The following is a 23,417-nucleotide window of genomic DNA, read 5'->3' as shown; positions in this document are numbered from 1 at the left end:
TTGTCCCATGTTTATTTATTTTAATAAACCATTCTTTCAATTTTCATGCATATTTTCTAAAAAAATATAATTTCCATAATTCACATCTACCAGGCATCTCGGGACGGCTCACTTTTTTTTATTTATAAGCAAGATTCAAACAGCTAAGGTATTAGCCTAAGGCTTATATCCTACATTTTATAGCAACTAAATTAACATAAGAAGTAGATTTTATGATACGAATAAAATATAATATTATAAGAATAATTAATACATTATTATTAGTTACCTATTTGTCGGTGGCTATATGAAATTGAGGGGTTTATTTATTAAATTGCATTGAGAGATCAGATCGATTATATTTTTAAATCTCCATCTTCCTTGAGTGTTTGTTTTTGTTGTTGTTGTATTTGGTGGGTATTGGTGTTTGAAATTCGAGGGTGTCATTTCATATTTTGAACATTTTTCGAGAATTGTATGATACTGAGCGGGTTCAGTAAGTGTTACAGCTTGGTAGAGGGTCTTTAATGATGGGGAAGGAGTAAATTAGAAATTTGGTACAATTCTTGTCCTGGGGACGACACGCGGAGTGTTTTGGAAGAGCAAGAACGAATGAGGTTTATTTTAGCGTTTATACTGTTGTTGACGGTTAGTTTTCTGTAAAAATATAATAATTTAAAACTGTAATCAACAGGTCCACGAACAACCCGCGGCGGTGGCAGCCACGAGGAGGTCGAAGAAGAAGCGCACTAGGCGGTTCTCGATAAGGCCGACTGTTGGAGCGGCAGAGCCCAACGGCGGAGTCCGGTGTTGGACGACGACCGGAACCAACAACACCACCTGTGGCACCACCGACGACTACGCCCTCAAGGGGAGAGGAGCTACAACGGGACCGGGTGCGGGAAATATAGAAGCCAGCGGAGGAGACGTCCGGCTGAACATCGAAGACTGACGGCGGACGACGTAACACACACCGCCCGCCCACCCACCGACAATAATACTATAACAATTATTAATTTGAGGCCGGAAGTACGCATCGATTTTTTATAGCAGATCGAGCGTCGTCCGCTGTTGTCGATCAAATATAAATATATATATATATATATACATATAACACCAAACTTCTATATATGTATATATATTTTATTTCATGAGTTATGATTATTTATAACGATTATTATACATTTGTACTGCATTATTAATTATTATTATGATATTATAATTTATTGAAAAAATGTTTTCAATTTACAACGCACGACGTCATGATATTATTCGGTTACCGTTGTGTTATTTATTTTACTTAACTATGTATACAATGTGATATATTATCCAACCAACACACGCGGTGCGTATGATATTATTAAAAATAGAATTTATAAAAAATCAAAAACGTCGTTTTTCCTTACCTATCATCGTTTATCACTGACGAAAACCATTTCGGGTGTACATACAGGCTGGTTGTGATACAATAATATACTATCATAAGCCTAACAAGAGTTTCGGATCAGAAGCAATCGTCTACATTCTACAGACCTACAGTAAGCTGTCGGTGGTGTAAGTGCTTATCCAAATATTTTCTCCACTTTTCGATATAACGAATACTTTGATTTAAACGACTATCAATACTTACACTGTATTACACTGATCGAGCGAGCTACGTTATAATCACAGTTTTCGTAAATGTTAATAACTTTGCAACGATGTTCTCATTCCAAATCACAGTTTAGTGTTTATTAATTGGTTAACATAATATTATTATTTATTTATTTATTTATTTATTTATTTATTAGGTAATATAAAATGTTATAATAATTAATATATTTTATTTGAATGCTGCGTGAAATTATCGAGCATATTATTGTCATATTAAATTATTTCCTTAGCTTTTTTGTTAATGTTTAATGTATACTCTATATTATTTATGAAAAATCGGTAAGATAATAGGCAATAGATCGGTAATAAAAATTTTTTTTTGAAATTTTGCATGGTAAATTATTCTTACAAACCCTTATTTGTCCTCCATTAGGAAGTGGTGTTAGGGGAGGTTTCACTGTAATAATTATGATGTAAAAATATTAACACGAACACACCGAGCAGAATTGTGGTTGGTCGAGAATCGAAATAACACGTTTGATCAAGAATACAGTATACTTGCAATTGTATACTATACGTCAGCTGTTGTTGACACCTCAAGTTCGTATAGAACGATTGGTTTCGATGGTTTGGTTTAACTAATTTAAATACACGATTGGTATCGGAAAAGTTGTTTTTATTAGTATATAATCGAAGACAATAACAAGATGTAATTTAACCGATGGGACTCGAACGGGTGGTATAAGACAATACAATGCCAGAATTACTCCGACTATTGCATTACGGATTGAAGATATACCACACGTCGAGTCCGGGAGCGAGACTACCTTTCGAGCCGTGCAAGTCTGCCTGGGTAGGTCTTGCTCCGGTGCCGAAAAGGCAGTGAATGATATCGGTTGACCGGTGCTTGGGCCTTTTATACCCATCGCGAGGCGGCCACGGCGTACTCTTATGCGATAGATAAGACAGTCGTGGCGACCGGGCAATCGATAAGATAACAAATTTTAATGAGGTTTGATTAATATTTGGGTTTAACGGATAATGATACATAGAGAATGCGATAAATATAATATATTCGTGGAAATAACTGTGTTATGCAGCTGTTTTCCAACGACGAATTCAGGCAAACGTATTTTTGTATAAATTCAGCAATACAAACTAAGCCTAATAAACCTCACAACCAAACCACCCCATCGCCTTGCTGTCTTCCATCTCAAAAATCTATGAAAGGATAATCCTAGAAAACATCCAAAAAACCATTTCTAATCAATTTAAAATGGAACATATTTACATATTATACAAATAAACTGCTACCAGTTATTGTTATTTGTACACTGTACGGTGAAACTATATTGTGCAATTGCTCTATCCATTATTGCATTATTATTAAGATGTTCACAATCCTAGATTTTGTGCGGCGTTCCGTATAGGCAATATAGGTACGTCTCTGCGTAGAAGAGCGTTTAAAAAAAAATATATATATAACTTTCGGTCAACGCACATACTTATAATAATAATAATAATAATATAATACTGCCTACACAGAGACCTAAAACATACACTTGCATTTTGCATATTATTTTATACAATATATATATTATTCTGTGATATTGAATTGGGTCCATGCTTCTTTTATGTGTTTGTCGTTTGAATTGAGTCCGTATAGATAAAATATCAAATCATTTAAACGACAATGACGTTTAGCAGAAGATTTAATGGTAATAAAACCATATACCTAACGATTAAATTATGGACGGTCTTACAGATTACGTTTTAAATAACTACTTTGACGATGATGCTGCACAGTTTCCCGTCAAAGTTTGGTGTGATTTTACAGCAATCACTACTCGGACCACTAACAGTTGTGACTTGTGAATGTTTTCAAGCGAAATTAAAAGCGCTTTTTCAGTCGGGTCATCAAAATATTTTCATTCTGTTGGCACTCTTCTTCTCAGTTCGATTCATACATACAATTACGGAGCACAGCAACGAAACGATGTAAAAATACATTGGAACAAGAACAATTTTTACGGGGGCATACAAAAAAATATATAAATAAACGAATTTGCATATTTGACTTTTTAAAATCCTGTATCATTTAAATTTTTACCATCAACTATTTAATTAGTTACATTATAATATTGACTTTTTATATTTATTATTATTACGATTAAAAAAAAGAAGTGTAAACAATCTCATAATCACACGCATTTTTGGATGACTACTCAGCCAACCTCCTCGTGGTGTCTCCTGGATGACGCTAACATGCTGAAGGGACTCAGCTATAGTAATAACCAATAAGTTGAATTATGATCATAACAGCTTCTGTACAGTAGTTCTATTATTATAATTTATGGTTCGTTTATGCCATGCAGGGATGACTAACCTGTATCAGCGTGTTAAATAAAGTATTGAGATTGATTACGTCATATTTTAGACTTCAAGTCGTTAAAAAATTAATAAATGAGAAAAAAACACACCATACATATATAATTATATACCTCTATCTGGCGCTTTTAAAAGAGCAGAATAACTATGATATCTCTTAGCTGAACGTAATGATAATAAAATACAATCGTAAGATACATAAAATCACAACCTAAAATCAATTTATCAGACTCACCTCACCAGATAATTACGTTTGTGCAATTGAAAAGTGTCCTAAGTTCTCCATCACTTGTATACTTCTATAAAATATTATTATTAAAGTTTATAATTTGTCATTAAACGTTTGTTGAATGAGGACGGGCGCACTGATTTCGATACGATTTTTTCTGTCGTCACACGCAGTGACTCTTGAGGCAATTTTTCAAGATGCAATTTATTCTACCCCTCCTAAAACCTATATATATATATATAAACATGTTGGATGATATTTTTATTTTGTTTTCAGTTCAATTATACAAATAAATCCGATTATTAACGACGTAGAATAAATTAATTTGTATTCAAACCTAGTATTACACAAAAACAATTTAATCAATATTATAATTTTGCTCGATCACATTGTATCATATTTTTATACACGAACATAGTCAAACTAATTAGTTTTGCATCATCTATACATAGCCGTGAAATTGCTTACCGCTAAAATGAGTTTGAATCAACGTAGAAGACTCACGACTAAATTTATTAACAAAATATTATTTATGAAATTACGGTCGATAAGGGAATCACCTGGGATCGTTAGACTGTCGCCGTACGCATAGTACGTTTGGTAAAAGGAGGCCAAAGTATTATCAAATCTAGGTGGGCAAGTTAATGCAAATAATTAACTCAAGTTAATAGTTATGTAAAATTAAGTGAACACAAGATTGTTAAGTTGTAAGTTAATAGTTAAAATATAATAAATTTAACTAGCTTCGTTTAAATAAAACATATTATGGAAAATATTATTAACTAACTCTTACTAACTGTTTTAATTAGTACGTGGATCACATAAATAGTAATTTAGCACATCTATACAACGTTATTTTATTTAGAAACATAATAAGAATGAGAGTTATAATTTATAGAATTAGATTATTTTTAATTTAAATAGTGTATGATATCTATATAATACCTATAGTTAATGTATTTAACTGTTAAAACCAAAAAAATAAAAACATTTAAAATTTTAATTGCGTGGATTGCTATTTATTTTTAAATAAACTATGAAAAGCCATGTTATTTGGACAGTGGATCAAAACTATAGTTAATTTCTATACAGCTAATTAGAACATTATCTAATTATCTAAGTAAAAAAGGTTTAGAAAAAAGTTAACTTTTCAAAAAGTTTAACTGCAGGTTATAAAATGGTAAGTACGTGCACGTCCTCTGATAAGAACATTGCAGACCAAGATTACGGAGAGAAATTGGAATACAAAACAGAACAACGGGTAGAAAAATAGGCGATAACGATTTATTATGTACACATGTGCGAAGTGAAATAAAAAATAAAATAATATAACAAGGGTTTCTTTCACAAGTCTTATTTAAATATTCTGTACACAAAAAAAAATATATAATAATAAATAAAAATATAAGGGAAAAATAATAATAATATATATAATAAAATCAAAAATTTCACACACATACACACACACAAACACACACACACACACATTGTAACGGGAAAACGAAATGAGAAAGTCTCGTTCTCGTGTGGAAATAAAAATAAAGTAAAGATACTATAATTTGTATTATTATTATTATTATTATTATTATAATTATTGTCGTTGTAACGTGGGTAGGTATTTAAAAAAATATTATGTAATATTATTTGCGTAATACACGGACGACTTGGGGTGGTAGAATGGAGAGTAAAGGGAATCGATAATAGTATAAAGTTTTTGAAAAAAAAAAATATAATAATAATAAAAATAGTAGTTTAATAATAGCGATGAAATAAAACAACGAAATAAAAAACTACTCGACACCGCAGTGGAAAATTGATTGATGAATTACAAAATTATTATGTTATCGCACGCACAGTATAACTATTATATTATATTATAATATATACACACTTCATATACGTTTGGGATTAAAAATGTACGTTTAAATAATTAATATTTATCATTTGAGAATCACACGTAGTAGTCCCATCATCGTACACGTATTTGAATATAATAATTATTATTTTATACTATCGGATTTCCACACAAACACACATTACCATAATATTATTATACTATTATAATATTTAATAATATACTATGTGTATAATATAGTATTATAATATGCATATAAAACACACCGCGATGATGTATAATTATATAATATTTATAGTTTATCGTCTATTATAGATCATTGTTTTAATACTGATGGCAAATCCTCTGAAGCGCCAAATATGATTCGGGGTGGGCGGGTGAAATAAATTATGAATTAAAACTCGTCGCAATCGAAACGATTCCCGCAGTAGGTACGGAAAACGTCGGAATTTGGTTTGTCATCGAACATCGAAAGTGTTTTAAAAAAATGATTTTTGGTTTTTTTGCGCCAGGCATGGTATCACAAATTGTCGACGGAGTGGCCACGCGATTCAGAAGACTGGCGAGTGGGTCGCGGGAGTCGGGGTTCTGGCGCGGGTCGACGGCGTTCAGGCGACTTCGGACGGGGCCGTGACTTCGATGAGCGTGACGGGAAACGAGTTCATCTCGGTGAATATGTCCAACAGGTTGTTGATGCCGATCAGGTACCCATCCTCGTGGTTGCCCACCACCCACTCGGACGTGTGGTTGATCCGGATGTCCGGCGGAAGTATGAGCGTCTTCGCGAAGTCGATAAGCCATATGTTGGCGTTCTTGCTGTCGTGCACGAACAGCAGCGAGCTGCCGATGACCTGTGGACACGAATTATCGAACTAATAATAACAACGCACAATGCTTGACATAATGTTATTGTGACTATTATGTTACATGACACCTCCATGTATATTGTTATAATAATGTATCCTACATTAAAAACTCGACACGATTAACTGCAAGGCCTACAGGAGGTCTACTTGCTATAGCATTACAGCAGATACATTGGTTTTTTTCTAGGAAATATTTAGGTGCAAATTCTAAAGTCAGTATAACAGAAACAGTAAAAATAATCAGTAGTAAAATTAATGGTAGAAAAAATTCAGATATATTGGAAGTGAAGTATCGGGATAGTAACCCTTATACTTTATCGTTGGTAAAAGATTAAAATCAACTTTTGCTCACGGTCATGGATGGATTACTTTTATATGTACGAACTATTGTAAAGTTGTAACCGATAAAAATTGTGGAAAACGCGATTTCACGGGGCCCCTTAACGCCGTGAAGTAGGCAAGCAATATGGCACCACGATATCTCATGAGTTTTGACGAGTCGATTTTTGATGTTCATGTTTGTTTTAACGTTAAACGTGTTTTATCTTTTTTATTTTTTATGTTCGTCTTGTCGGAAGGTTATAATTTTGTAAACAGTATCGACAAATTTTTTTCCGAGACGACTACACAATAATATGATTTAACTCTTATGCTATTTAAAAATAAAACGCCGTTTAGTGTGCAGACGGAGGACACGAAACGTCACGTCGTTCGCCACAAGTAAGTTGGTTTATGTTAGATTCTTTTAAAAAAAATGAGTTTTACGGAATTTCCGCAACGTAATTATCGTGCCAAACGTTGTCGTTGAATGTGTTTGCGGTACTGAAAAATAATGTAGATTACAATTTGTTTTCGTATATTATGTTAAAAAAAAAACTGATAGAACGGTCCAACGAAAACGCATATTTTATAAATACTATTATTTCTCGTGTTATTATTGTTAATGAGATAGTATACCGGCGGTAGGCATTATTATTATACTTTCACCGGCGACCATAACAAATATTATAATGTACACGTCACAATCGCTTAAACGTACGATTCACGGGCATACCAGCTGTATATACCGCGTGTACCGATTTACTATAATATACGAGTAATAATTAATAATAATATAACAGTGCAGTCTCGTGGATGATTTAATTCAGATAATTTTCCTAACACAATGATGTTGAGGATTTCACCTCTCCCTAACAACGATTGGTGCAGCCATAGGGAGATATTGGGAGCTGAGCCCTCCCCCAAATATACATTGGATAGTGTACCTATAACTCACTAAAAATGTTTTCTGCAAAGAGCAAAAAATTGTTTAAGGACGAGTACGAAGTCACAAGATTTTTAAAATGTGTTAATTATGCAAAATTAAAACCTGATACGTTACAGCCTCTCTAAAAAATTGGTCCTGTCGTTGCACCTATGCCGGACCTTCCAACATCAAGCATTATTGTTATACAGAAATAAAATTGATAACAACAATAATCATTTGAAATTTGAATACTGATTAGCCGATGAACGAAAATATTATAAAATTATCGAAAAACGCTTACAACATTCATACTATTCATAGTATAAATTAACATATCATTATCACTACTTTGGCGGTAGCGGCAAAGTGTAGCCGGATATTTAGTTATATCATGGAGGTACTGCCAAGACAATAGAATTTACCGCCACCTCTTCACCTTTTTGGTTTATTTACTATCTACAATAAACGCAACCATCATGCTTGTAAATAAAATTATGAACTGTGGCAACAATGCATTTAGCATAATATTATGCGAACGTGAGTACAATTTGGTTCCCCGTCTTGTTCAAATTACACCAAACGAGTTTTAATTAAAAAGCTCAATTTCGAAATAAATGAAGGTTGGTTTTAGGAATTCGTAAGCATTTTTAGCAGCTAATTTGTGGAAAATAGTAGTGTGACGCTATTCACTCCATTGGGTTTATTTCGGTCACAATATTTAGCTACAAGAAAATTACAAATTGGGGCTATAGTTTTCAATTTATTTGATTTTGGACTCCCAAGATTGTATTTGAATACATGAATTATGAACACCAATACTTTTACTCAATACTTAACTAGACTGATATCAGGTTCTGGAGTGGACTGTGAGCACGTTAATGAACTTCATAGGTATGCTTTGAAGTGATAATTCGTATTTTATTACTTTAAGGTCACCTAGGTAATTGTTGTCAATAACTTAGAGTGCACTTAACATAACGCACTAGTGTACAGTATAGAAAAGCAAATTAAAACAACCCGTTTTATACGACATTCGATGTGGATGATCCAACACTGGTCCCCACCCAAGTGAACTACGCAATTAATAAGAGTTCGAGACAACTACGCAACAAATATCTATAAGTCTACTTTGAGTTGGGAACCGGATTGAAGACACGTTTCCGGAAAATTCGTAAATATTCGCCATGGCGACTCAAAGACTGCTTGCGTTTTCATTATTTGTACGATGAATTCATAGAGATTGTTGTGAAATAGTAAATACGATAACTAAAGTGGATTTTTGCGTCTCTAAAAAATATCTGTAAAAAATACTTTTTCTTGTAGTTTACTTAAGTATTTGAGACCAATTGTGAATACTATTACCTTTTTATCTATCATTATATTTTTAAATATAAAATGTGCTTATTAATTAATTATTTAAAAACTTTAAGTTTCAGTAACGCTTTGTTTGAGGGTTTTAACAACTAGATTTAAATAATTTACGTAATAGCAGTGAATAATAATTATTAATTCTAGTATTACGTATAATATGTGGAGTATATTTTATTGATTAAAGTTTTATTGTTTAAGATAAATTAGCCTGTACCTATTTTTGTGTCAATTGTATCATATAAAATAATGTTTCATTCTTTAAAACCCTTTGTTTGTTCAAAACACGTATGAGTCATATTAGCAGTGATATATTTTTTAAATTAATGGCTGTGATCGTATATTTTTATAACGATTCCAAATTTTAAATTAAAAGTAAGAAAAAATGTATTTGAAGGAAAGTGTTCATCACAGTCGAATAGTATTTAAAATTTACTCAAGCACTTGTTCAATACTCGAAAAAATTATTTGAATAGATACCAATTCTCAGATAATATTATAGCACAACACCGAGTAGGTGAATGTACGGATTTCGTGACAAACCTCGTGCGTGGTGAAAAACTTGGACTCCACCAGCATGTCTCTGATCGCTCTCAGTCGGCTGATGTACTTGGGCTGCAAAACACGATGTGCGCGAAAAGCGCAGTCATTAAAGATAACATTGAATTTAGTGTGTAGGGTATAATATAGAAGGTATATTAATATAGGTACAACTCACGATTACGTGCGGTAAACCTGCGACAAAATCTCGAAACGCTTCGATCACCTGGTCCCGGTTCTTTGTCGTCTTGAAGTCCTTGCTCGATTTTCCGTCGCTTTTCTTGATCCCCTCGATCCGGAAACCCAACGTGGCAGTCGACGAAATCGTCTCCCTCCAAACCATGTACCTATGGGTGGAAACGGGATTCATGATAAAAACTATCTATAGTAATACGTATTCATATCGATGCTGTACCGCTACACAAAAAGGTGGTCATATGTTGAGGACGTCGCCAAAATATTATAAACCATATATCATAACATTCTGAGCTCAGATTTTTGTTCAGCCTATTTGAGCACGAATAACATTTTTATTTTTAAATCATTACCAAGTTACTTGTGAAGGAAATAATATTATTATATTAAGTCATTTTCTTCAATCATTTCTATATTATAATATGTGTATTGTATATATTTTATTATCACGACGTGATAGTCATTACCACGAAAGTGTTGACGTGTTTTGTTCTCTCATTAAATACTTGTGAAAAAACGTCAAACAGAGATGCAATGAGAGTTGAAATGCTTTGTACTATTTTTTGTTCTATTTTAGGAATGTCCTGTGGTGATGCAATATTATTATTTTTTAAATGAGAACCAGTGCTAGTACTGTAGTTTACACTACTTAAATTATTAATGATTTTTTGAAAATATTGATGTATCTAAATCTAAATTTCAATGAACAGTATGAGCTATAAAAAAGGACTTTTATTCTATGTCTTACAAAATATCTTTATAATAGACCTCAAAAAATATTTTGGAATACTGCAAGACAATTATAATGATTCAACATATAATATTTATTATACTAGATTAGTTTTGAAAAATTATAAAATGTTAAAAGATCAATATAATTTATTATAATATTCAAATCATCATTGTCCACATATATCCTAAACCTACAACGGTGAACTATAATAATATTCTTAGTACACTAAGTCAAAAAGTCAAAAACTACTCCTCCGACTTCGTAATTATAGACACATCAAAGTGTTTAGAAAACAGAGTGATTCTCATTTGGAAAAAAAAAGTTGGCATTGTCACAGTACACTTCTCAACCGGCATAAGAAATCTGAGCATTAGAAATTATTTCATAAATGTATAACATATTCATATTATATACCTCACACCAATTAAGTTGACTTGAAAATTTCAAAAATCAGAACTTGAACCAAACAATTCATTATTTAAAAAAAATTTCGGATGAACAGGTTCGATAGTGAATCACTCTGAAAAGCTATTACCTATGTATAGGTATACCACTCGTGGTCACCGTGTCGGTTATTGTTATTTACCTAACCTAACCTACCCATGTATCGGTGGATATAGATATGTTCGGTGTTTTCATCGTCGTACACAACATAATATTAAAGGTACCTACGTAAGAAAATACACGATATATTAACATAATTACAGGATACCGATGTATGAATATTTTATTTACGCGCGTTTGAAGGCGTACTACACCTATATGGTTAGACACCCACGTACACGGGTTTGCGTCGTCGCGGCGCCGAGAGAGACGAGCTATATAAAAGCGGCAGGAAGACGCCCGGAAACGGAATATTCGTATCCGGAATTTCGGATGATAGTACAAAACATATATCTATACATTATTAAAATATGCAATACAATCGTTCGCGCGGTCTTTTTCGAGCAATAATAACACGTTAGATAGGCATAATCGTGACCTATAAGACTTTGAGCGAACGACCCAATTATTTACGTACACGATAACTCAGCGGCAATAGTCTAATGTCTATAACATAATATTATTCACGTAGTCAAATAAAACACTACACGTACAACGAAGTTCGCGTTGTTGTTGTTTATTGTAAGAGTAAAGAGCGCCGCAATAAAATATATTTTTACACACGATGCGTATACGTCGCATTAAAATATTACATTATATTATTAAGTATTTTATGGTATATTATCATGCCGCACTTAATATAATATAATATCTTGTAGGGAAATATATATTAATATCATAAATATCATATTTATAATATTTATAACTTTATAACGAAAAAATATCATTGAGATAACGAAGAACAAAAAATTCTAGCACCTACCATTAAACAAAATACATCAATAACCATGAATTTTAAGATTAGTTAACGTATAATATTATGTAAGGTAAACAAATAGTTACATTAAAAGAAAAACTTTGCAGTGATTTTTTGTTTGATTTATGACAATACCTATGACATTTATTATTATTCCAATTCAATTGTATTCATTTTTTAACCTTATGACAATGAACCATCAAACTATCAAAGTTGGATATCTATACAATAGTTAATATTTTCCGAACTATTTAATTGTATATTTAATTTTAGTTATAATAAAAATTTAAAACGTATTAATTAGTATACAATATATTTCTGTTATTCAACTAACTCTCATGTTTATATTCAATGTCATGGTTATTGGTTGTTTACAATTTTGATTTTTGTTGTAACGTGCTTAACTTAAAACTTAAAATTAAATTTAAAAAAACGTTTAAAATATAATACCCAGAGTTAAACGACGATAAAATAAAATTAACAATAACGTTAAACATTAAAATTGTAATCACACAGTTTTAACGTCCAAATTGCCAAATGGAACATAAAAACGATAGGTACTTGTTATTTTTAAATTTAAACACCGATTATTACAATACATAATATATTGTAATACTTGATACCTACTACGCGATCGAATACTTCATAATTTTTTTTTTGCTCTTAGCCCCATCAACACACGCATCGTTCGTATGGAAGAGGTACCTACGTCTAATTAATTATTACACACTATATAAAAATAATATTATACACGACGGCTACAACAACACGTATTCGTACAAATAAGGAGAGATAAAAGATCGATTGTAATAATAACGATAATAATAATACGTTACGCGTGTATAATATAAGAGGTATACATCAAACGTAATTTCATATTAATGTACGTTTGCGGTGCGACGTCTTTATAATATCACGTGATGAATAAACGCTAGCACTCGAATCGCATATTATACAGAGTGATTCGCACCTGAGAAACACTCGCCCTCGAGTTGTTCAGTCAGTAGTTGATTTTATGTTCAAATTCTGATTTTTAGAATTCGTAAGTATACACTCAATATACCTTTAATTTCAAATACTTCTATATCCACATAGATTTCGTATTTAATATAGTGTATAATACTATAGTGAAACCAGCTATCCACTTCTTCATACGACAATAACATTTATTTTCTTGTAAATATTGTTGAGTGAATAATTTTTCGAAAATGTTGATGCATTAAAATCGATATTAGAAAAAGTAGTTATTGAGTTACTTATCTTTGTGTACTAAGTATAAGATGTCCACGATAATAGATTTAGAAGATATGGAGGCATGATGATGAATTCAGAATTATAGTAGCAGATGACTAATATTAATCTATCAACATTTTATATTTTGCATAATTCTTGTCTAAGTAAAATACGTGCTAGATTAAATATAACATGTTTAAAACTTTATACTTTTGAAAAAACATTTTTAAGGATTATTATCCTAAGGTACCTACTATATTTACATCCTAATAATGCCAAATTTCCGAAACTACTGATTCGAATTTTTATATTGATACTAATACATAATCACAGTTTCATAATTTCCACAAAATGTGGTAGATTCTTATTTGATGAAAAAAAATGTGCATCATCAAAAGACACTCTTTAAATGGTGTAAGAAGTCTAAGTATATGAAAGCGAAAACAAGGTCCTTGAATATATATTATAATTCCAAAATTCAGAATTCACAATTTGATTGAATCCATTATTAAATGAAAAGAAAATAACATGTAGTAAGTCACCCTGTACACTATTCAATTTGAAACAGTTGTTGACGGAGAAAAAAACACGCAATATTATTATTTTATTATATTATTGTGTTTCGCATTCGAAACGCCGTCGCACCTGAGCAGTTGTAGTTTGTTATCCTTGTCGCTCTTGATCACACTCATACTTATATATATATATGCTATGTTGTATAACGTCACTTCGAAAACAAGTTTACGCGGATCGATGATTAATCAAAACGGTTATATTGTTAGTATTGAACCTTTTTTATTTTTATTTTATTTTAGTAGTTTTTATGGAATAATTTCACCCCAACAATACCTTTACTTTATTTCATAAAATATTATGTAACGGGATATTGTGCAAAATCACTCCCAGGCGTTGGGTTTGATATTTGACCTTTTTTGTTTTTAAAAATTTAACTTGGAATTATTTATATGTTTCTATTATACACATTATTTTTTTTTTCATTAATTCATATTAAATTTTTTCATTATAATATGAAAAGAAGGATATGCATAATTTATGTAAGAGACGATATGTGACGTAAAAACGACTGACAGTTGAGATTTTTAATAATAAAATTGATCATACAGTGGTCAGTTAGATTTATAGATTTATATTGAAACAGTATTTTGAGCGGAAACGGAAATCTTTGGAGGAAAAATAATATTAATAGACAGCAACTGAAATAAATTTCATTTTTTTTTAATAGAAAAGTTGCGAATCCTTCGCCTTAAACATATGACAAATCTCATATAGGTAGTAGGTACTATTTGGCTTCCAATAAAATATATAGTTTAGTCTCATGCCAAGTTATAATATACAATCAAGTACAATAAAAATAAATAAAATATTCGACAGCCGATATAAGTCTAATGGTAGTACTATTTTTTGAATTACTATTTAAAATTTGTGAAATATGTAAGTTCAAAGTAAAACGCTCAAGAGAAAAATTGTATTTTTCGATCGATTTTGCTACTTGTTTTATTTTAATGGTTTTGGTCGATTTGTGTATGGTAGATGACTAGCCGGGTAGTATCTAGGTAGACGACACGAGGTTATGATTTCCGTAATTCAGTAACCACGTGCGTAAATACCACACGCGTAAACTTGGGATAATAATATTATGAACGATTTTTTTATGTCGACAAAACCCGTCTCGAACCGACACCGACGAGAAAGAATTTGTTCGTTTTCGTGATCGGTATTTTTCATCTGACATATTGAATTCGAAAGATAATTTGTTCTGGTTTATCGCGAACGTGATTAAATAGGAACTCACAAAACGAAGACGAAATACATAATATTTTTTAATCATATTATTACAAGCAGGCTTATTATTTAATCGTCGCTGCACATAATATAATCACATCAATAATATCTACATTATATGGTGTGCCATTATAAAGTTGTAAAAAATTCGATTAAACAGCGGCTTCGGGTTAACATATATATATACTTGCCTAATATTGTATATTATTATTAATCGAATATATTTATTCGCCGATAATGATATACACACGTAACGTACGGTCATTTCTTATACCAAATGATGGTTACGTAATACACGTTAGAAATTGGAAATATCACTGGACAACGCTGCTATAAGTTCTATTAGGATACATCTGGGTAATATAATAATACAAATATGCTAATTGATACTCATTTAACCGGAAACATTCGTTTTTCATTTAAATTTGTTGTGTTTTTAAAAGACGTTTTAATAATATAATTTTAACGATACCTAATTATAATGCCAAATTTTTACAAGATCATCCAATTTTATCGCCATTTATTATCATTATAATCATTTTTTGGGTTTTGACACACAATGCTTTTTTCACAATTGGAGCACATTAAAATTTTTAGTTGTATTCTTATTTAAAAAATTAATTTAACATCAACGTTAAAAAGAAATAGATATTCTCTTTAAAACTTTAAAGAAAAATGTATATATTGCCAATTATGGTTTTAGAGACCTATACACCACGTGTGCTGGAAGACTGCGCTGCGGTCTTCGACAGAATATATACTTATTTATAATATTAGATGTCGTGTAGTTTTGGAAAAAAATGCAAAAAAACTCTCGGGTTATTAAGACATATATTATGTGCTTAATTTTATTACGGCAATAATTCAATATAATATATATAATATATATATATTATTATGTTACAATATGTACACCACATAGCAGAGAGTGGCGCGCGCGTAATTATAATATACGTGCGAGCGAGCAATTGAAACGAATATTATTATTATCATTATTATTATATATCGTACTATCATTATAATTGTGTACGACGCGTTTTTCTCGATCAAAGAAAGGCGTTAGAAATCATTCTTCTCGGCGACGGCGCAACCGGCCTCGTATATTATATATTATAATATTATATATTATTATATTATACTCAAACTCGTTCGGCTACTATAAATTACGATATAATTATGACCACATATTATTATGAGACTCGCAAATCTCTAGAGTTTTCGTGTGTGCGTGTTTGTGTGTGTGTGTGTGTGTGTTTGAGAGAAGTGCATATTTTGCGCACACACGCGAAACATATAGGTATATTACAATAAATCTAGTCTACCGTAACGATATAGTTCACTACTCACTATATTTAAATATATAGGTAGGAATTAATTATTGTTATTATTTTATTTATGACACGCAAAAACGATTAGTGAAAAAAAATTGTAAATTTTTCAATACTTTGCTTACCTCGGTTTTGTCACACCCTTCAGTCGGTGTTCCTCTTCCGACGGTGCGTTCGGGTCGATTTGAATCATTTTCTCGTACATGTCCTAAACACAAGCGTAAACACAAATTTTTAGTAATAATAATGTGTTATATTAACTAATATAATCGATAAAATATATAGTTTATAAATTACTCGTAAATAGAGTAATTATATTATTAAAAAATACTCGTTATTTCAAAAACAAAATATTATAATAAACATAATATTTTAAGTCTGTTAATTTTTTTTTTTATCATTCTTATTTTTCAAGTTTTTTACTTTTTTTATGACACTATACATTTTGAATTCCTTATTCCAAATCAGAATAGGTTTTCGCAGTACTTCGCGGTACATAAAAATCGATTTTATGGGTATTAGAAGTATTTAATGACTACTCTTCTGAAATACGATTTCTATACATTGAAATACTCTGAATAATTCTTTGTTTCAGAACATAAAATCAAAAATGTTAAGTCATTAAAAAAGTAAAGGAGTTGAAAAAATTGATTACGATAAAAAATAATGGAAGTAAAATTTGTTCACGAAAATATCGTTTTGGAACAACCTAAAATTGTATAAAAAATATTTTTAATAACGTTGTTTTAGTTATTGAAACATTTGAAACAATAAGTGTTCTTTGATAATATAAAAATCATTAGTTGCAGTTATATTATAATGATATTGCTTGAAGGGCTTGTACTCACTTTTCTCAATTTGGGTTTTTCTTTGGCTTTAGCCAGTTCCTCTTCCAGATACGTCCTGACGCCGATCTTGCAGTCCATGACGCACGGTGAAGTGAAGTCACCCAACAAGTCTTCTAGCTGAAGATATACTGTGGGTTGGGAGTCACGGAAAAAATACATCACTCACATAATATCATCATCGTATATTCGTATCGTTGTATATTGTGATACATAGAGGTTCGTAAATCGCTGGTATCATCATAGTAGCTATATATCGTTATATAGATAGGCAATTGCCGCACACATTTCGCCAGCCCCCCCCCTCACGTTCATATATTATTATAGAGAGCGAATTGTGTAGTTTATACGACGGTTTAAGATTGACCACTGAGGTCGATCGTCGATGCACAGTATTCGATATACGTGAAGTTCACACCCCGACTTTGTTCGATCAGATCCAGCACATAACAAAACTGGCTCCAAGCAGGTGTCATTTTTTTGCAACGTTGATAAAAAAAATTGAAAAATATGTTTTTTACTGCGTTGTGGACTAAGATTGGGGTGCCAACTTCAGGTGCGTCGTCTAATAAGGCTTACACGTTGTAATAATATATAGGATCGTCATTATTATAGTATTATCATATATATGCGTACGTACACGGAACACCCACATTCGTGATGTGTATTCCGATACTCTCCGAACTTTGGATTTCGTCGTCGTCACCGCTGCGCGTATAACGCATGCAAATGAGTGTTCTCCGACCACGCGAAAACGCATCATATCCAATTACACATTTGCATTATACTATCATTATTATTTTATATTACTACCTCTGTCACAAACCGGGTGGTGCAATCAAAAATTAATTTTTATGTTTTTTAGCGAACTCGTAGGTATACACATCTCGTGTTTCTATACACATCTATAGTTAATATTTGAAGTATTTGAACACGATGTCAAATTACCTATAGATTGTATTATAAATCGGTTTTAACTTTTTAAGACATACAACTCCATAGGTATACCTATTATTCGACTATATAGTATAATATATTATGACAATGTTTTTCACCAAGCTTGCTCTCACTCCCTTTTTATTTATCAATAATGTAGTTATTTAGGATCTGACTTTTTGAATTTTTAAATATACTAAAATTTTTAAATTCTTGATATTTTTTGTATTACACGGGGAGTTTTTTGTGGACATGCAAACTTCTTTTATTTAAACGAAACCTCTCATTTGACATAATTTAGCGGATAATTTTTCTGAGAATGTTGACGTATCAAAATCAAAATTCGAAAAAGTAGTTTTTGAGTTATTTAAATTTGTGAACTAAGGCTAATATAGATCCAGGATAATAGGTTTGGGAGATTTGATGGCAAATAGAGGTAATAGGGAAATCTTGCTAATTTATATCAATCCATGATCTATCAATATATTTTATAATTTTTGAAATTAGACCAATTATATAATAATAAATACAAACCGATTTATATTTGTAATACATTTTTTATTAGAACATGTCTAATAAAATAAAAAAAGGTATTGGCTATAATACAATTTGTTATGATTTATTCCATTTAATGCATATATTTCCTAGGTGCTCAATTTTTATTAAGTGAACTAAATACGTCGTTTTACATACCTATTTAAAATTATACTTTTATTATTTTTTAAGCCTGGTGGCTATAAGTATGTATACATATATATTATATATATATTATATACGTTTAATAATTTTACACTGTATATAAAATTGTAAATATTATCAACATATTTACTATACTTTAAACTTGCAAATATATATTTACAGTTATTATTATGGGTGTTTTGTAATCAATTTTAATTTAAAAAGTTAAATTTTCAATTGTGTATGCTTGAGGCATAAAGATAATGAAAATTCGAGGATGGAATAAGTTATATGCTGTCAAATATAGCATATATACATAATATTTATAAATATATTGCTGCAGGTAAATTTTTAACTATTTACAAAGTAGTTAGTATCATTATTCATATTTTTAATCGATTATATGGATACAGTGGCCACAGTGGCTATAATTATTAACCATAGCTGTAGCTATGCAACGCAGAAGAAACGAGAACACATGTTTGTTTATTACTTAAAAATTATAAAAATGTGTGAATGTTTTGTTAAAAAAAAATACTCAAAAGTTATAAATAACTGACATTTTCATTATTTTGTTTCTTAACAACTTTGATTTGCCCACACTTTGTGCGTGAGATAATAATGACTGATTCTGAGCTCAATATAAGGATGACAAATGATTATAACAACCATATATTTTGATCGTTTGTCACCCAGATTGTCGATACTATATATCAGTGGTGACCAAGTACAGCCCTCTGGCCAAATTTGGCCCATGATCATTTATTCACTGGCCCGTCAAAGTATTAACATTAAATCAAAATTTAAAAAGTGAATCGAAATAAACTGTCGAGGCCGCATCGAGCGTTGAATATAATATAGAAGTCATTATACAGAGTATTTAAAATAATATTTTAACGAAAAAATTAAAAATTGGTAAAAACAATTCTAGACGACGACAAAATAATAACAATAATATTAATATAATATGTTGATATTATGTTGCCGGTTGCAAGTAGGAATCTATATCGCGTATACTGCAGTATATTTGTAAAAAAGTAAGCTTTTTTCGGAAAACTATTATTTAAGATTCTGAGAAGTCACGTACATAACGTCAAAAAGTGAGAAGACGCGTACATATAACGTAGTGTACTATTTTATATTTTCTCCGCTGTTCGGAAAAACAATACATCATTTATATGTTTACGTTAGAGGTAGACTTTTGGCTTTCATAATTTGAAGTCATAACATTACAAACTGCATTCAGTTTAATCTATTAATATGATTTCTAAAGTCTCAAGCATAAACAAACTTCAAATGTGTGTGAAATTTAATCCTGATAGGCATGATTTTCAAAACAAATTATCAACGAGGCCTTTGTGATAACGTAATTATAATTATTATTATTATGCATAGTATGAAAGTATATTTCTTTCAGATAAATCAAATTGATGACGAAAATAATCAAAGTATGTCAATTTTGAATACTGATAAACTGTTAAACGAAAATGATGAAATAAGTGTCGAAAACTGTCTATAACATATTTTGCCGTATAATGAGTATAAACTAATAAAAATATATAGTTAATACCATCATTACTGCTACTTTTAAGGCTCACGCACATACTTGGGATGTTAAATTAGGTTTGGTTGATTAAATCATAGTTCAAAAACGAAATTAAATATTGATAGAAATTTTCTAAGAAATCAAAATTGACTTTTCTATGATACCTATTCAAAATTTATATTGAAATTAAAAATTATTTATTTATCAAATTGATTTTGATTTTTTCATAAATTTATAAATATTTATTTAAAAATACTATTCACTTATTAATATAATTTATAATATTTTTTTTTACAAATCTATATATTATTAAAAAAATATTATATTCAAGTTAAAATTTTAACAATAACTAACATGTCTATTCTCAAATATCTGCAATATAGATCATTTGCAGGTAATAACTAATATGTATAATGACTAATCTTTTTAATCGAATCAGCAAATAGTTTCAATTAATATATTGTATTAAATGGAAATCAGAATAAAACTAATATCGATAAGCGCAATTAAAATTAAAATTGTAATTCAAAATTTAATTTCGATTTTAACCCCAGAATTGTTAGACAGACACAATTGACTGCTACCATGGCAACATCCGACTTGTTTCTAATTTTGTAACAAGAGAAATTTGAAGAAAAATCTGTCTTTTATGTGTCTATACCCTCCTTAAAAGTTTCACTTCAAATCACACGGCTGGCATCATCGTCGGCACAATAGTACCTAATACTTAAACCACGGTAGTTGTATAGTAGATATGTGTTACGTATAGGGACTACAGCCTATGGGTACATGGAGTTTTTTTTCATCGATTCACCATAGCAGTTGGCTAATTGAGTTTGATTTAGATGTTTCAGTAATTGTACGGAATCGTTCGGAATTATTTAAACTCACATTAGTATGATCATATTTCGCGTCGATGCATATCTAACTTTTACAGCGGTGAAAAATAACCGAAACACATTGATTTCAGGCTTAAAAGCAGTATTTTATTCCGTGAAAAACATTCTACTCCTAATTATTGTGGGATAAAAATGTATCAGTATTGCCGTTAGAAAGAAGAACAAATTCATAATTAGTGAGAAAATGTAAAAAAAATTGCTTAACATTTGGTTGGAGACACTCACAACAGTGCAGAAAAAAAATTGATTTGTGGGGGGTCGTGGCAGTGTAATTAGATATTATTTTGCGAATTCGATCGGTTATTTTTCGGACTAAATTTGGTGTGATTTTAGATCCACGTTTATAACAAATTATCAATATAATTTAATAATATTCCATATTATTCTTTATACGTATAGTTATACAGGAAACCCGACCGACCCATAAAACCTACGCTCCACGATGAGGTATCGTCGACTCAAGAAATATAGATTGAAAATCGACCTAGCCGATAAATCATATATTTTTTTTATTGCGACGACGACGGCAACGATAACGACGTCATCGTCTGGCTGCTCATCCTTATCGTGTCGGGCTGGGTGCGGATGTGGGCGCGACACGTCCGTCAAACTGGGCGCAGGAGAAAACGACCGTATTTCAACGGAATATTAATGCCAACGATTAATAATGATAATAACATTATTCGCCACCGCCCGTACCCGCTACTGTTTGAAAAAAACAAAATTGGTATTTAATTCAATTTTACATTATACAGAGTAGGTCATGGACTTGTGATGGGGCTGACGTAGGGCTTGACGTGTGTGACGTGCGCGCGTTTGTGTGTGTGTGTGTGTGTGTGTGTGTGTGTGTGTGTGCGTGTTAGGAAGTGTGGACGTAAAAGACCCAGTCCGACGGAGGTCGCCAGGCTCAATGTTTGTTCTACAGTAAAATAGTATTACTTAATTATATTATATATATATTTTTTAGGTTTTGTTTTTAAACTTTCGACGAGATAATAATGATGATAGTAAAAATGTGATTTAAAAAGAATAGTGTTATGAATTATAATAACTACATCCATTAGGTAGGTTAGGTAGTTAGTATTTATACCGTGTTACAATGCGTTTATTGTATTTGCTCGCATGCGATCTCGACGTGCGTAACAATAATATACTCATTGGTACGAGCTCTCGACCAGGGCTCGGAAGTCATAGCTGCAGTACTCATTAGTGGCTTAAATGTACGACCTTTAAAAATGAAAACGCTCGAGTACATATTATTATTGTAATACGCAATGAGTGAAAAAAATTAACAGATGAGAACTTAAAAACTTAATTTTTTTTTATCGTATTAAAAGAACGTAATGACTATGTAATATTTTTTATGTTTGTACTTGAGTTACTAAGAGTGAGTACGAAATAAATTCGCATTTTAATTGGACAGCCATCGTAGTTATTGTTCAAGATTCCCCGAAAAGAACGCATATACCTACCTATTACTATGCTTTAATATATTACAGAAACGTTAAAATAGTTGATTTTTTTTTGAAAAGGATACAGTCTCCGTCGTCGGTGGTCAAGTGGCCCTTGTACTCGGGCACGTACGGTCTCAGCACATCCTTCATAAGCACTTGGAAGCACAACTGTTCCTTGGGACAAAGTTTCTTGAGGATCGTTCCAGGTTCCGGACCGGCTTTGAAATTGCCTGTGAAACGATAAAAACACGTTATTTATATTATTATATTCATAAAACATAAAATGTGTTCGGGAAATAGTATTTTAATTCTACAGCATAAATGCGATGTGCTGGTGTTCAGG

At 31.2% G+C, this 23,417-nt stretch overlaps 2 protein-coding genes across 5 annotated transcripts in view; one reads left to right on the top strand and one right to left on the bottom strand.

Annotated features, from left to right (window-relative positions):
• Positions 1 to 1,369, top strand: part of LOC111041782 (open rectifier potassium channel protein 1) — a 31,806-nt gene extending 30,437 nt beyond the window's left edge. Inside the window, exon 9 of the mRNA XM_022326232.1 lies at positions 674 to 1,369. Coding sequence (XP_022181924.1) covers positions 674 to 931 — 258 coding nt within the window. The 3' untranslated portion in view covers positions 932 to 1,369. The remainder of the gene's footprint in view (positions 1 to 673) is intronic.
• Positions 1,370 to 6,634: 5,265 nt separating this feature from the next.
• Positions 6,635 to 23,417, bottom strand: part of LOC111041473 (inositol-trisphosphate 3-kinase B-like) — a 125,774-nt gene continuing 108,991 nt past the window's right edge. For all 4 annotated transcript variants that reach the window (XM_022325851.1, XM_022325780.1, XM_022325919.1 and 1 more), the window contains 6 exons: positions 23,158 to 23,304; positions 17,565 to 17,692; positions 16,842 to 16,924; positions 10,243 to 10,411; positions 10,068 to 10,139; positions 6,635 to 6,895 (listed from right to left, as the gene is read on the bottom strand). In XM_022325851.1, the coding sequence (XP_022181543.1) occupies positions 6,653 to 6,895; positions 10,068 to 10,139; positions 10,243 to 10,411; positions 16,842 to 16,924; positions 17,565 to 17,692; positions 23,158 to 23,304 (842 nt within the window). In that variant the 3' untranslated portion in view covers positions 6,635 to 6,652. The remainder of the gene's footprint in view (positions 6,896 to 10,067; positions 10,140 to 10,242; positions 10,412 to 16,841; positions 16,925 to 17,564; positions 17,693 to 23,157; positions 23,305 to 23,417) is intronic.

Source organism: Myzus persicae, unplaced genomic scaffold, assembly GCF_001856785.1.
Source record: "Myzus persicae strain clone G006 unplaced genomic scaffold, MPER_G0061.0, whole genome shotgun sequence".
NCBI lineage: Eukaryota > Metazoa > Arthropoda > Insecta > Hemiptera > Aphididae > Myzus > Myzus persicae.
This window is presented reverse-complemented; position numbering and strand designations above follow the sequence as displayed.